The sequence below is a fragment of the Chiloscyllium punctatum genome, chromosome 15 (genome assembly GCF_047496795.1).
Source record: "Chiloscyllium punctatum isolate Juve2018m chromosome 15, sChiPun1.3, whole genome shotgun sequence".
Taxonomy (NCBI): Eukaryota; Metazoa; Chordata; class Chondrichthyes; order Orectolobiformes; family Hemiscylliidae; genus Chiloscyllium; species Chiloscyllium punctatum.
Window position 1 is genome coordinate 97,612,033 of NC_092753.1, and position 14,290 is coordinate 97,626,322.

At 46.0% G+C, this 14,290-nt stretch overlaps 1 protein-coding gene across 5 annotated transcripts in view; it reads right to left on the minus strand.

Annotated features, from left to right (window-relative positions):
• Window positions 1-14,290, minus strand: part of robo1 (roundabout, axon guidance receptor, homolog 1 (Drosophila)) — a 682,199-nt gene that overhangs the window by 27,569 nt on the left and 640,340 nt on the right. For all 5 annotated transcript variants that reach the window (XM_072585788.1, XM_072585789.1, XM_072585790.1 and 2 more), the window contains 4 exons: window positions 13,306-13,457; window positions 11,900-12,235; window positions 9,033-9,143; window positions 1,519-1,666 (listed from right to left, as the gene is read on the minus strand). In XM_072585788.1, coding sequence (XP_072441889.1) covers window positions 1,519-1,666; window positions 9,033-9,143; window positions 11,900-12,235; window positions 13,306-13,457 — 747 coding nt within the window. The remainder of the gene's footprint in view (window positions 1-1,518; window positions 1,667-9,032; window positions 9,144-11,899; window positions 12,236-13,305; window positions 13,458-14,290) is intronic.

Here is a 14,290-nt window from a genome sequence, read left to right on the forward strand (position 1 = left end):
ACAGCTGAGTCCTTCAGTAACATTGAACTGTTCCCGGCTGAGTTCGAACTGACGTTCTTTGGATCATTGATCAGGACGAGCAATCCAACAGCTCGATGAGTGATCCGGGTTCCGGGAATTTTCAGGATCACAGCCTGAGTTCTGAAAATGTCCATAAACAGATTTAGAATTGAGCTTGCATTAAGACAGAAAGTGCTGATGAAACTCGCCGGGTCTGGCAACATCACTGGGGAGAGAAAAACAAAGTTAACATTTCTAGACGAGGGGGACATTCTTCAGAAGAATGAACTCAGAAGTTACACAACACCAGGTTATAGTCCAACAGGTTCGTTCCAACAGGTTTGTTTAAAACCACAGGCTTTCAGAGGGCACTGACGTATGAGGAAGGATTGACTAGGTTAGGATTGTTTTCGTTGGAGTTCAGATGAGTGAGGGGTGGCTCTCACAGAGACCTATAACATTCTAACAGGACTAGACAGGGTAGATGCAGGGAAGATGTCCCCAATGGGCAGCATGGTGGCACAGTGGTTAGCACTGCTGCTTCACAGCGCCAGAGACCTGGGTTCAATTCCCGCCTCAGGCGACTAACTGTGTGGAGTTTGCACGTTCTCCCCGTGTCTGCGTGGGTTTCCTCCGGGTGCTCAGGTTTCCTCCCACAGTCCAAAAATGTGCAGGTCAGGTGAATTGGCCATGCTAAATTGCCCGTAGTGTTTGGTAAGGGGTAAATGTAGGGGTATGGGTGGGTTGCGCTTCGGCGGGGCGTGTGGACCTGTTGGGCCGAAGGGCCTGTTTCCACACTGTAAGTAATCTAATGGTGGGTGTGTCACAGTCTGAAGATTCAGGGTAGACCATTTGGGATGGAGATGAGGAGACATTCCTTCACCCAGAGAGTGGGGAGCCTGTGAGATTCATTACCACAGGAAGGAGTTGATGCCAAAACATTGAATGTATTTGAGAGGTGGCTAGATAAAGCACTTGGGGTGAATGGGATCAAAGGTTATGGGGAGAAATCAGGATGAGGTAATTGAGTTGGACAATCAGCCATGATCATGATGAATGGCAGAACAGGCTCAGAAGGCCGAATGGCCTCCTCCTGCTTCTATCTTCTGTATTTCTACAATTTCAAATAAACCAGTCAGACGATAACCTGGTGTCATCTGACTTTGTTTCCCCCCCCCACCCCAGTCCAACATCAGCACCTCCACTTCAGAAGAATGCTACCAGACCTGCTGAGTTTCTCTAGCGGTTTCTGCTTTTGTTTCAGATTTTCAGCATCGGCAGTTCTTGGTGTTATTTCCCACAGTTTCAGCTCTGGGATGTCTGATGTGATCATGCTTTGCAGCCTTACCCTTCCATCACTCTCTGGTGGGTACAGGCCAACAGTGACACAGGGTAAATAGGTATCCAGGCCAGAAGAAATGGCACCCGTGGGTGCTGGGTGCCCAAACTCTCTGGGTGAATCAAGTGGGCAGGGTAAAGCTTCGAGTGCCATCTAGAAATCGGGGGGTGGCTCCATACCTCTCATCTCTGTTGATGCTGTATTCCTCAGGATTGGCTGCTGTGGGTGGCGGGTGAGCTGGAGGTGGTGGCAAAAGTTCTGCCCAATTCATGCCCCCCTGTTTGGGCAACTTTGGAGTCCGGACACTTTTCTTGTGACCCTGGCTCCCTGGAAAAAGCAGTAGGAAAATAGCTTGTCATCGTCAGTGGGAATACACAGAGTCATAGAGATGTACAGCACGGAAACAGACCATTCGGTCCAACCCGTCCATGCCGACCAGATATCCCAACCCAATCTAGTCACACCTGCCAGCACCCGGCCCATATCCCTCCAAACCCTTCCTATTCATATACCCATCCAAATGCCTCTTAAATGTTGCAATTGTACCAGCCTCCACCACATCCTCTGGCAGCTCATTCCATACCCGTACCACCCTCTGCGTGAAAAGGTTGCCTCTTCGGTCTCTTTTATAATTTTCCCCTCTCACTCTAAACCTATGCCCTCTAGTTTTGGACTTCCCGACCCCAGGGAAAAGACTTTGCCTATTTACCCTATCCGTGCCCCACATAATTGTGTAAACCTCTATAAGATCACAATCGAATTGCATTGGATAGAGAGCACACAGAAAGGCCATTCAGCCCAGCCAGTCCATGCTGGGTGTGAATCTAAATCTAAATCTAAAATCTCTCTAATTCCTTTCCCTACAAATGCTGAAATATAACGTAGAAGATAGGAGCAGGAGGAGGCCATTCGGCCCATTGACTCTGCTCTGCCATTCATTACGATCATGGCTGATCATCCAACTTAATAGCCTCATCCTGCTCTCTCCCCATAACCTTTGACCCCATTCCCCCCAAGTGCTATATCTAGCCACCTCTTGAATACATTCACGTTTTGGCATCAATTACTTCCTGTGGTAATGAGTTCCACAGGCTCACCACTCTCTGGGTGAAGAAATGTCTCCTCATCTCCATCCTAAATGATCCACCCCGAATCGTCAGACTGTGACTCCTGGTTCTGATCTAGCTTCCTCTTTCATTGGTCCTACACTCTCACCTCACCCTCTCATTTTGGTCATGGTTTTCACATTCTCATCGCTCGTTGGGCAAAGAATTGGCGATTGGGATATTTTTGGCATCGATCTCATCTTGTTTTCCCCACAAGAACAATGCTCTCTCCCTCTCTATCCACTCAAAGTCTTTCAGAATTCGAATCCCCTCGAGGAGCTCACCATCAGACTCCTTTTCAAAGGATTCCGACAGGCTATTTAGCTCATCAAAACCACAACAAACCTCTGAAGTTCATCCTGCTCAGACCCACCCAATCCCCATATTCCTGTATATTCCCCTGGCCAATCCACCTAATCTACACATCTGTTGACTGTGGGAGGAAACCGGAGCTCCCGAAGGAAACCCGCACAGACACATGGAGAATGTGCAAACTTCACAGGGTAGTTGTTATGGGGCCTTTAACTTTTCCAATATTAATTGGAAATGCTATAGTTCGAGTACTTTAGATGGGTCAGCTTTTGTCCAATATGTGCAGGATGGTTTCCTGACACAGTGTGTAGACAGGCCAACAATAGGCGAGGCCACATTGGATTTGGTACTGGGTAATAAACCCAGCCAGGTGTTAGATTTGGAGGTAGGTGAGCACTTTGGTGATAGTGACCACAATTAGGTAATGTTTACTTTAGTGATAGAAAGGAATAGGTATGTAATGCAGGGCTAGAGTTATTGCTGGGGGAAAGTTAATTATGATGTGATTAGGCAAGATTTAGGATGCATAGGATGGGAAAGGAAACTGCAGGGGATGGGCACAATTGAAATGTGGACTCTTGCGTGTCCTTGATAAGAATGTACATGTCAGGCAGGGAGGAAGTGGTCGAGTGAAGGAGTCGTGGTTTGCTTAGGAAGTTGAATCTCTTGTCAAGAGGAAGAAGGCGGCTTATGTTAGGATGAGATGTGAAGGCTCAGTTTGGGTGCTTGAGAGTTGCAAGTTAGCCAGGAAAGACCTAAAGAGGGAGGTAAGAAGAACGAGGAGGGGACATGAGAAGTTGTTGGTGGAAAGGGTCAAGAAAAACCCTAAAGCTTTCTATAGGTATATCAGGAATAAAAGATTGACTAGAGAAAGATTAAGGCCAATCAATGATAGTAGTGGGAAATTGAGCATGGAGTCCTAGGATAAACGAGAAGTGCTAAATGAATAATTTTCATCAGTATTCGCACTGGAAAAAGACAATGTTGTTGAGGAGAATACTGCAATACAAACTACTGTACTAGACGGTATTGAGGTTCACAAGGAGGAGATGTTAGCAATTCTGGAAAGTGTGAAAATAGGTAAGTCCCCTGGTCCAGATGGGGTTTACTGGATTAGTGGTGCTGGAAGAGCACAGCAGTTCAGGCAGCATCCAACGAGCAGCGAAATCGACGTTTCGGGCAAAAGCCCTTCATCAGGAATAAAGGCAGTGAGCCTGAAACGTGGAGAGATAAGCTAGAGGAGGGTGGGGGTGGGGAGAAAGTAGCATAGAGTACAATGGGTGAATGGGGGAGGAGATGAAGGTGATAGGTCAAGGAGGAGAGGGTGGAGTGGATAGGTGGAAAAGAAGATAGGTCAGACAAGTCCGGACAAGTCAAGGAGACAGTGCTGAGCTGGAAGTTTGAAACTAGGATGAGGTGGGGGAAGGGGAAATGAGGAAGCTGTTGAAGTCCACATTGATGCCCTGGGGTTGAAGTGTTCCGAGGCGGAAGATGAGGCGTTCTTCCTCCAGGCGTCTGGTGGTGAGGGAGCGGCGGTGAAGGAGGCCCAGGACCTCCATGTCCTCGGCAGAGTGGGAGGGGGAGTTGAAATGTTGGGCCACGGGGCGGTTTGGTTGATTGGTGTGGGTGTCCCGGAGATGTTCCCTAGAGCGCTCTGCTAGGAGGCGCCCAGTCTCCCCAATGTAGAGGAGACACATCGGGAGCAACGGATACAGATTGGGATTTATCCTAGGATTCTCTGGGAAGCCAGGGAGGAGATTGCAGAGCCTTTGGTTTTGATCTTTCTGTCGTCGCTGTCTGCAGGAATAGTGCCAGAAGACTGAAGGATAGCAAATGTTGTTCCCTTGTTCAAGAAGAAGAGTAGTGACAACTCTGGTAATTATAGACCAGTGAACCGTACCTCGGTTGTGGGTGAAGTGTTGGAAAGGATTATAAGAGATAGGATTTATAATCATCTAGAGAGGAATAAGTTGATGAGGGATAGTCAACATGTGAAGGGTAGGTTGTGCCTCACAAAACCTTATTGAGTTATTTGAGAAGGCGATCAAACAGGTGGATGAGGGTAAAGCGGTTGATGTGGTGTATCTGGATTTCAGTAAGGTGTTTGATAAGGTTCCCCATGGTAGGCTACTGCAGAAAATATGGAGGCATCAGATTGAGGGCAATATCGTGCTTTGGATCAGAAATTGGTGAGCTGAAAGGAGGTGGTTAATGGGAAATGTTCATCCTGGAGTTCAGTTACTAGTGGTGCACTGCAAGGATCTGTTTTGGGGCCACTGCTGTTTGTCATTTTTATAAACGGCCTGGATGAGAGCATCGAAGGATGGGTTAGCAAATTTCCAGGTAACATTAAGATCAGTGGAGTTGTGGATAATGTTGAAGGACGTTGCAGGTTACAGAGAGATATGTATAAGCTGCACAGCTGGGCTGAGAGGTGGCAAATGGAGTTTAATGCAGAAAGGTTTGAGGTCATTCACTTTGGAAGGAGTAATAGGAATAAAGAGTACTGGACTAATAAGATTCTCAGTGTCCATGTGCATAGATTCCTGAAAGCTGCCATCCAGGTTGATGGAGTTGTTAAGAAGGTATACGATGTGTTAGCTTTTCATTGGTGGAGGGGTTGAGTTTCGGAGTGATGAGGTCATGCTGCAGCTGTACAAAACTGTGGCGTGGCCACACTTGGAGTATTGCGTACAGTTCTGGTCACTGCATTATAGGAAGGATGTGGAAACTTTGGAAAAGGTGCAGAGGAGATTTACTGGGATGTTGCCTGGTCTGGAATGAAGGTCTTACGAGGAAATGCTGAAAGACCAAAGGCTGTTTTCGTTAGAGAGAACATATAAGTTAATCAGAGGTTTGGATAACTTGGACAGTCAGAGCCATTTTCCTCAGATGGTGATGGCTAGCATGAGGGGACATGAGGGATGAGAAATATAGAGTCATAGAGATGTACAGCATGGAAACAGACCCTTCGGTCCAACCCATCCATGCCAACCAGATATCCCAACCCAATTTAGATCCACTTGCCAGCACCTGGCCCATATTCCTCCAAACCCTCCCTATTCATATACCCATCCAGATGCCTTTTAAATGTTGTAATTGTACCAGCCTCCACCACTTCCTCTGGCAGCTCATTCCATACATGTACCACCCTCTGAGTGAAAACGTTACCCTTCATGTTTCTTTTATATCTTTCCCCTCTCACCCTGAACCTGTACCCTCTACTTCTGGACTCCGCCACCCCAGGGAAAAGACTTTGTTTATTTATCCTATCCATGCCCCTCATGATTTTATAAATCTCTATAAGGTCACATCCCAGCCTCCGACGCTCCAGGGAAAACAGCCCCAGCCTGTTCAGCCTCTCCCTATAGTTCAAATCCTCCAACCCTGGCAACATCCTTATAAATTTTTTCTGGACTCTTTCAAGTTTCACAACATCCTTTGTATAGCAGGGAGACCATAATTGTACGCAGTATTCCAAAAGTGGCCTAACCAATGTCCTGTACAGCCGCAACATGATCTCCCAACTCCTGTACTCAATACTCTGACCAATAAAGGAAAGCATACCAAATGCCTTCTTTACTATACTGGATTAGTGGTGCTGGAAGAGCACAGCAGTTCAGGCAGCATCCAACGAGCAGCGAAATCGACGTTTCGGGCAAAAGCCCTTCATCAGGAATAAAGGCAGTGAGCCTGAAGCATGGAGAGATAAGCTAGAGGAGGGTGGGGGTACTGTCTACCTGCAACTCCACTTGCAAGGAGCTATGAACCTGCACTCCAAGTTCTCTTTTCTCAGCAGGACAGATGTCAGAGGTAGTTTCTTTACTCAGAGAGTAGTAGGGGCACGGACCCCACTGCCTGGAACAGTAGTAGATTCGCCAACTTTAAGGGCATTTAAAAGGACATTAGATAAACATCCAAATGAAAATGGAATAATTTAGGTTAGATGGGCTTCAGATTGGTTTCACAGGTTGGCACAACACCAAGAGCTGAAAGACCTGTACTGCGCTGTCATGTTCTACGTTCATTGTTCCACACAGCCAGTTGCCCGAGGCTGGATTTGAATTCAAGTCCCTGGTGCTGTGAGGCATCAGTGTTAACCACAGGGTCACTGTGCCACCCCCTCCCCCCACTAACTGCTCCTTTTCGTTTCTTTCTGTTGATCCTGAATATTCAACTTTGTATCACACAGCAGGGCAGTGAGAATACACATCACTTTAACATATTGTTGTTCAATATGAATAACACAGGCCTGGGGTGTGGTGGGCAGCTGAATTTGCAATACAGTCAGTTGGAAATCGAGTGAGCAAAGGTGACTGGGGGTTTGTTCTCCTTCTCTGAGGAAGGATGTTCTGGTGAGGCAGGGAGTGCAATTAAGATTTACTCGATTGATTCCTGACTGAATCAGTTAGGACTATATTCACCGGACTTTAAGGAATGAGAGAGGGATCTCATAGAAACCCATAAAATGCTAACAGGACTGGACAGAATACATGCAGAAAGGATATTCCTGATGATCGGAAGGTCCAGAACCAAGGCTCAAAGGTTCAAACCATTTAATGCTAAGATGAGGAGTTATGTCTTCACCTCGGGAGCCTGTGGAAATCTCTGCCCCGGAGTGTGGTTGAAGCCAACACACTGAATGTTTTCAAGAAGGGGTTGGAAATCGTTTTCAGGGCTAAAGGGTTCAAAAAGTATGGGGAGAAAGCTGAGTTGGACCATCAGCCATGATCATATTGAATGGTGCAGCAGGTTTGAAGGGCTGAATGGCCTCCTCCTGCTCCTGGTTTCATTGTTTCTGTGTTCATTTGGGTCAGGTAGATGCAAGAAAATAGCTGTAAGCGTTATCAATCTAGAGGAGCAACTGTGGAGAAACATCTTCATTCAGAGGCAAGGAGCATTTGCATTTATATGGCACCTGTCTTGGCTTTAGGTTTTAACCAGTGTACTGCAGAGGCATTGTAAGTTTTTTGGCGTGTAGTCAGAGTTGTATAACGCTAAGAACTGTAAGAACTCACCAGTGCACAGCAAGCTTCCAGAAGCATTGCCATGTAAATGTGTCTGTGGAATGGGTAAGTATTGGCCTGGATGGTAGAGACGCCTTTAGTTTGTGATTATGGTTGACATGGGCTGATTGGACTGAAGGGCCTGTTTTCGTGCTATGTGTCTCTATAAGAGATTGTTATTATTGCCCCAGCTCTGATCTCTGGCCTCTGTGCTGTGCTGGAAACTTCTGCATATCAACCGATGTGCATGTAGCAGAACCTCCAAGAGAGGGCTGAGTGGGAATAGTGCATAAGAGCCCAGCTTCCACCCTGCAGCACGTCCTCCCTGATACTGGCTTCAGGAAGGTGCACACAGGCCATGGCACTCAAAGCTTCGCAGTGGGACTCGAACCAACAACCCTCTGATTCAGAGCGAGGAGATTGCTACTCGGTCAGCCGTATCCAAGAAACATGACCAAATTTGTGCATTCAGCGGACACCCTTTCACCAGAGATTGTGCAGATTGTGGGACTTGGCACAGAGAGTGACTGAGCTGAGCATTACTTTTCCACTTAAAGAGAAAGTGGATAATTACACAGGGGAGGAGAAGCAGAGATGATGTGAGATGAAGAAATGTAGGAGAAGGCTCGTTTGGATTGGACGTACTAACACAGTGTAGTTGGGGCTGAATGGCCTGATTGTGGGCTGTAATTAATGCGAGGATATTCTATGCAGTTCTGATCTTGTGACCTTTAACTGCTGGGTTCTCTGCAGGGTTGCACTAAGTTAACCGTGTAACATTGCTCATTCAGCCTGGACTGGTATTTGCATGCCATAGGAGGGGTGCTCCCTCGATGGTTCATCTTACCCGATTCAACAGCTCTGTCTCTCTCTTTTGTCCATTATGTACTGGTGTAGCTTTCCTTATACATTCCTGTTATAAACACTCTGTGTCATAAGGTCCACATTCTAAAGCATGCTTTAATTTGCCAGCTTCCATACACCTCTGATACACCCTGCTAAAATACACAGAGGTCAGTACACTGCCAGCAAGTCCCCCTTAGTTACATGTGGAAACTTCTTGACCCTGATCCAGCTCCCTTGGAGCCAGATCTCAGAGTGAACAGAATCTCTGAAGTTCCTATTTATATATGTCAGCCAGGGCTCCCTGATGGGACCAGACTAATAGCCCCAATCGGGGGACTCATATTCTCTGGGGTCCAGCAGGTTGATCCCATTACAATCACTACACCTGCTTTCACACAGACCGGCAGTAACCAAGTGACTAACCTGATGTGTTGCTACCTCGATCTGAACTGTTATAGGATCCACTTGTCCCATGTTCACTCGCTTGGCTGTATGGGATTGTGGGAATGCTGTTCGTTTCGGCTAGTCGATAATCTGAAAGGAAATAAAGGGCGAACAATCTTAGATCAGATCCCAAACTCTAAACAAACACTTCCAGGACAGGGACCGTGTGGTGTTAGGCACAGAGTAGACCCGCTCTACTCTTTCAAACTGAAAGTAAAGTTCGCTCTTACACTTTCTCCATTAAACACTCCCAGGACAGGTATAGCACAGGGTTAGATACCAAATGGATATTTTTCTTGGAGGTATAACAGTTATACAAAACCTGATATCCATCTGAGGTCACTGTACTTTCCATAAACTGGATTTTCCACACAGCTTGTTGTGGTCAGATTTCTAACCCTGATGACATGTGTGTTTGAAATCAGCATACCGAGCAGTTTATACACCATATTGTGGTTCGATTAACCTGTTCAGAATGCAGAAGAGCAGACAGAGTCTCATTGTAATTCCATTGACTCCAGCTGGTTTCCAGTAAAATGCATTTTGGCCACATTGCCCATTCCTCTGGATCACTCTCTTCAGTTCCTCACCGCCCCTCGCTCCAACCAATAGCATCTCATTTAAAATCCTTGTTCTCCGCCAAGTATGCCATAAAAAAAACAAAATTTCCTGATTATCTTCTTCCCTTAGCCTCTGCACCTAATGAGTTTTCATCTTCAGTGACTTCCTCCACTTCAACTCTTCATGTCTGTCCCCGTCAGAGATTACAGCTATCTTCTTTCTAAACCTCTACCTCTGTGTGAACTCCCAAACCAACGGCCCACATCCTTGATGTTAATATTTGAAGTGATCTTGCGAGTCTCATCAGATTGATTACAGATAAAGTCACCTCTTCGCTTTCTTCAAACACTCACTCATGATCCCCTTCGCTCCCACCCTCTCCCATTCCCTCGCCAGTTCTGTATTTCCCTCAGTTCACTTACAGATATACTCGCTAGTCTTTAGCTCCTCAGAAACCTCAACATTTTTTCTAACCCTGATTTTCTCATCCTCACTCTGTGTCTTCATCTTTGAAGACTGAGTAAACTCATGCTCCTATTCCCCCTCCAGTAGGTCTCTTCCCTTCACTATTCCTTAATTCCATTCCGCCAAGGCAAAGAATTCATACCAGAGAGGATTGAGTAGACAATTGGCCCCCAGAGAGGATTGGGTGGACGATTGACCCTCCCGCTACCAGATCCATCTGGATCACAGCTGACTCCTGATCCCATTTGTTCAAAATTGCTCATCATCATGGGTCATGTCGGTAACCGTCATCTCACCAGCTCATTCTTGACTGTCAGAAGTCATCAAACAGAGGTCTTTCAGCCCCTCTTAGCAAACCCCTATGACCACAATGTTGTTAGGGAGCGGAGCATTTTTTTCTGGACCAAGATTTATCCCTCACTCTACAGACGATTGGACACCATCACAATGGATATAGATTTGCTTGCTGAAGTGGAAGATTCCTTTTCAGACATTTCATCACCATACCAGGTAACATCTTCAGTGAGCCTCTGGATGAAGCACTGCTGATGATACCTGCTTTCTATTTATATGTTTGAGTTTTATTTTTGGTTTCAAACCTGCGTCTACAGGAAAACAACACAAATGGACCAAATATTGAACTACAGAAGCAATCATCCCAACATCCACAAACAAGGCTGCATCAGAATATTATTTCCACAAGCCACCACACACTGCAGCACAGAGGAACTACACAGAGCAGGGGAAAATCACCTATACAGTGTATTCAAAAAGAACAGGTATCCAATGAACACAGTCTGCCAATTTCTCAGCAACAAGCCCAAACAAGCAGACAAAACATGTCCAGAAACCCGAGCCACTCTCCCCTACATCAAAGACATCTCAGAAATAACTGCCAGGCTACTCAGACCCCTTGGCATCATGGTAGCTCACAAGCCCATCAACACACTAAAACAGCAGCTAATGAATTTGAAAGACCCTATACAGACAACAAGCAAAACTAATGTCATTTACAAAATACCATGCAGGGACTGTCACAAACACTACATTGGACAAGCAGGCAGAAAACTAGCCACCAAGATACATGAACACCAACTAGCCACAAAACAACATGACCCTCTCTCGCTAGTATCCTTACATACAGATAAGGAAGGACACCACTTTGACTGGGATAACACATCCATCCTAGGACAAGCCAAACAAAGACACGCACGAGAATTCCTAGAAGCATGGCATTCCAACCAGAACTCTATCAACAAACACATCGACTTGGACCCCATTTACCACCCCCTGAGAAAAAGAACAAAAAAATTACTTCACCACAGGAAATGACATCACCAACCTAAAACACCCAAACATATAAATAGAAAGCAGGAATCATCAGCAGTGCTTCGTCTGGAGGTTCACTGAAGATATTGCAGCAGGTCAGGCAGCATCCGAGGAGCAGGAAAATCGACATTTTGGGCAATTTTTTCCTGCTCCTCAGATGCTGCCTGACCTGCTGTGCTTTTCCAGCACCGCTCTGATCTCCAGCATCTGCAGTCCTCACTTTCACCTCACTGATGATGTTATCTAGAATGGTGATGAAATGTCTGAAAATGAACCTTCCAGCTCAGTGAGCAAATTTAGATCCAGGACCTCAACCTGAGCTACAAATCTTCTCAACACTCATTAACATTACAATGTTTGCTTGTGAGAGCTCACTGTGCATAATTGACAGCTACGTTACAACAGTGGTCACACACTAAAAACAGCATCAATAGCTCTGAATGGAATTCCTGAGGGTGCCATAGAAATGCAACACGTTCTTCCTTATGTACCTTTGTTGAGTTTGTTCTGCTCCATGATGTTGTACTGCATGGGGGATAGCTCCTGTTTGGTCTGTAGTGACGGTTTCCAGTGCTTGTCATTCAGATCAGCTCCGCTGGTGTTCATGTTGTTGCCCAGTGTGCTCTGGATAAGCTGGGTGGTGGCGTAGGGAGTGGGCTGTGCTGTTTGGTTCAGGCAGCGACCCTCCTTCAGGTTGGGGCTGTTGAAGGTCTTCATCTCGTTGATCTTGTTGCTCAGGTCCATGTCTCCGTAGACCGCTGACTCGGGCAGCAGTAGGTTGGTCTGTTTATTCTCCAGCTGGTTGTTATAGTTGGCGATACAGTCAGCTGAGCAGGAGGGAGGAAGAGACAAAATTAGAAGGCTGAGCTAGAGGACTGTCAAACCTCACAAGAGGTGCATTGTTCCTTTTTCCACAGTTATAGAGTCTTAGAGCTGTCCAGCATGGAAACAGACCCTTCGGTCCAACCTGTCCATGCTGACCAGATATCCCAACCCAATCTAGTCCCACCTGCCAGCACCTGGCCTATATCCCTCCAAACCCTTCCTATTCATATACCCATCCAAATGCCTTTTAAATGTTATAATTGTACCAGCCTCCACCACTTCTTCTGGCAGCTCATTCCATACACGCACCACCCTCTGCGTGAAAAGGTTGCCCTTCACATCTCTTTTATATCTTTCCCCTCTCATTCTAAACCTATGCCTTCTAGTTCTGGACTCCCCCACCCCAAGAAAAAGACTTGTCTATTTATCCAATCCATGGCCCTCATGCTTTTATAAACCTCTATAAGGTCACCCCTCAGTGTCCGACGCTCCAGGGAAAACAGCCCCAGCCTATTCAACCTCTTCCTATAGCTCAAACCCTCCAACCCTGGCAACATCCTTGTAAATCTTTCCTGAACCCTTTCACATTTCACAACATCTTTCCAATAGGAAGGAGACCAGAATTGCACACAATATTCCAACAGTGGCCTAACCAATGAACTGTACAGCCACAACATGACCTCCCAACTCCTGTACCCAGTATACTGACCAATAAAGGAAAGCATACCAAAAGCCTTCTTCACTATCCTATCTACCTGCGACTCCACTTTCAAGAAGTTATGAACCTGCACTCCAAGGTCTCTTTGTTCAGCAACACTTCCTAGGACCTCACCATTAAGTGTATAAGTCCTGCTAAGATTTGCTATCCCAAAATGCCAAAATCCCCAAATTTTCCCAAAAAGCTCCCACCATTCCCTTGATCTTCACTCTCATACAGTAGTTAATATTGCCAGTAAAGCCACTGCCCCCAAATAAACATACACAACATGAATAAGAGGAGAAGTAGAACAATGGTCTACTCTTGTTTCTAATACACATATAGAATGGGACTTAGCCAATGAAAGAGCCCAACCTGGCCGGCTGTAGGTAGTAAGGTTGCTATCACTGTTGGCATTGGTCGAGGTGCAGCAGTTGATGCTACAGTCATTGTGATTGGTTCCTGTATTGGGCCAGGTATCTGCTAGCCAGGGTTGGTTTGAATCTCCAATGTTTAGTAAACCTGGTCTGGTAAGAGGGGAAACAAAATTCATCACTTTCACAGTAAAAAAGATATGAACTCCCCCATCTCGCATCACATCCTTTGTTACTCAGCCATATAGAGGAGATTTGAACCTCTCACAGTGACAATCTCAGATACAATTTCTGCCTCCCTTTTCTTCTCCTCCATTCCATTGCTCCCCTGCTCTGTATTGAGTTAGGATTATCAGCCCAGAACTTAGTGTTTTAAATTTTTCATATCCCTCCATGACCCACTCCCACCCGATCTCTCCCCTCTCTTGATGCTCTCAAAAATTTCTGTGTTTCCCCCAATTCAGGTTCCCAGCAACATTCCTGATTTTGACCATTTCATAATCGGTGGCTATTCCTTTAACTACACTCACATTCTTACACACATATTCTCTCACATGCACAGACAATAATACACTCTCACACACAATCGTGCACTCACATACACGCATACAAACTCACACAAATATACTCACACCCACATGCTAAACACACCTGCTCAATCACGCACACATACCGATAGACTCTCACACACATACACTCTCAGACCCACAGTAAGACACTCGCACAGACATAGAGGCTATCTCTCACACACACTCGCACACTTTCTCACACACACATACTTACAGACACACACACATTTTCTCTCTCACACACACAAACACACACACACACAAAGTAACACGCGCGCGTACACACACACTCACACTTACAGATACACACATTCTCTCTCACACAGACAAACATACACACAAAGTAGCACACGCACGTACACGCACCCTCACTCACTCTCTCTCACACACGCACTCAAACACACACATACACACACA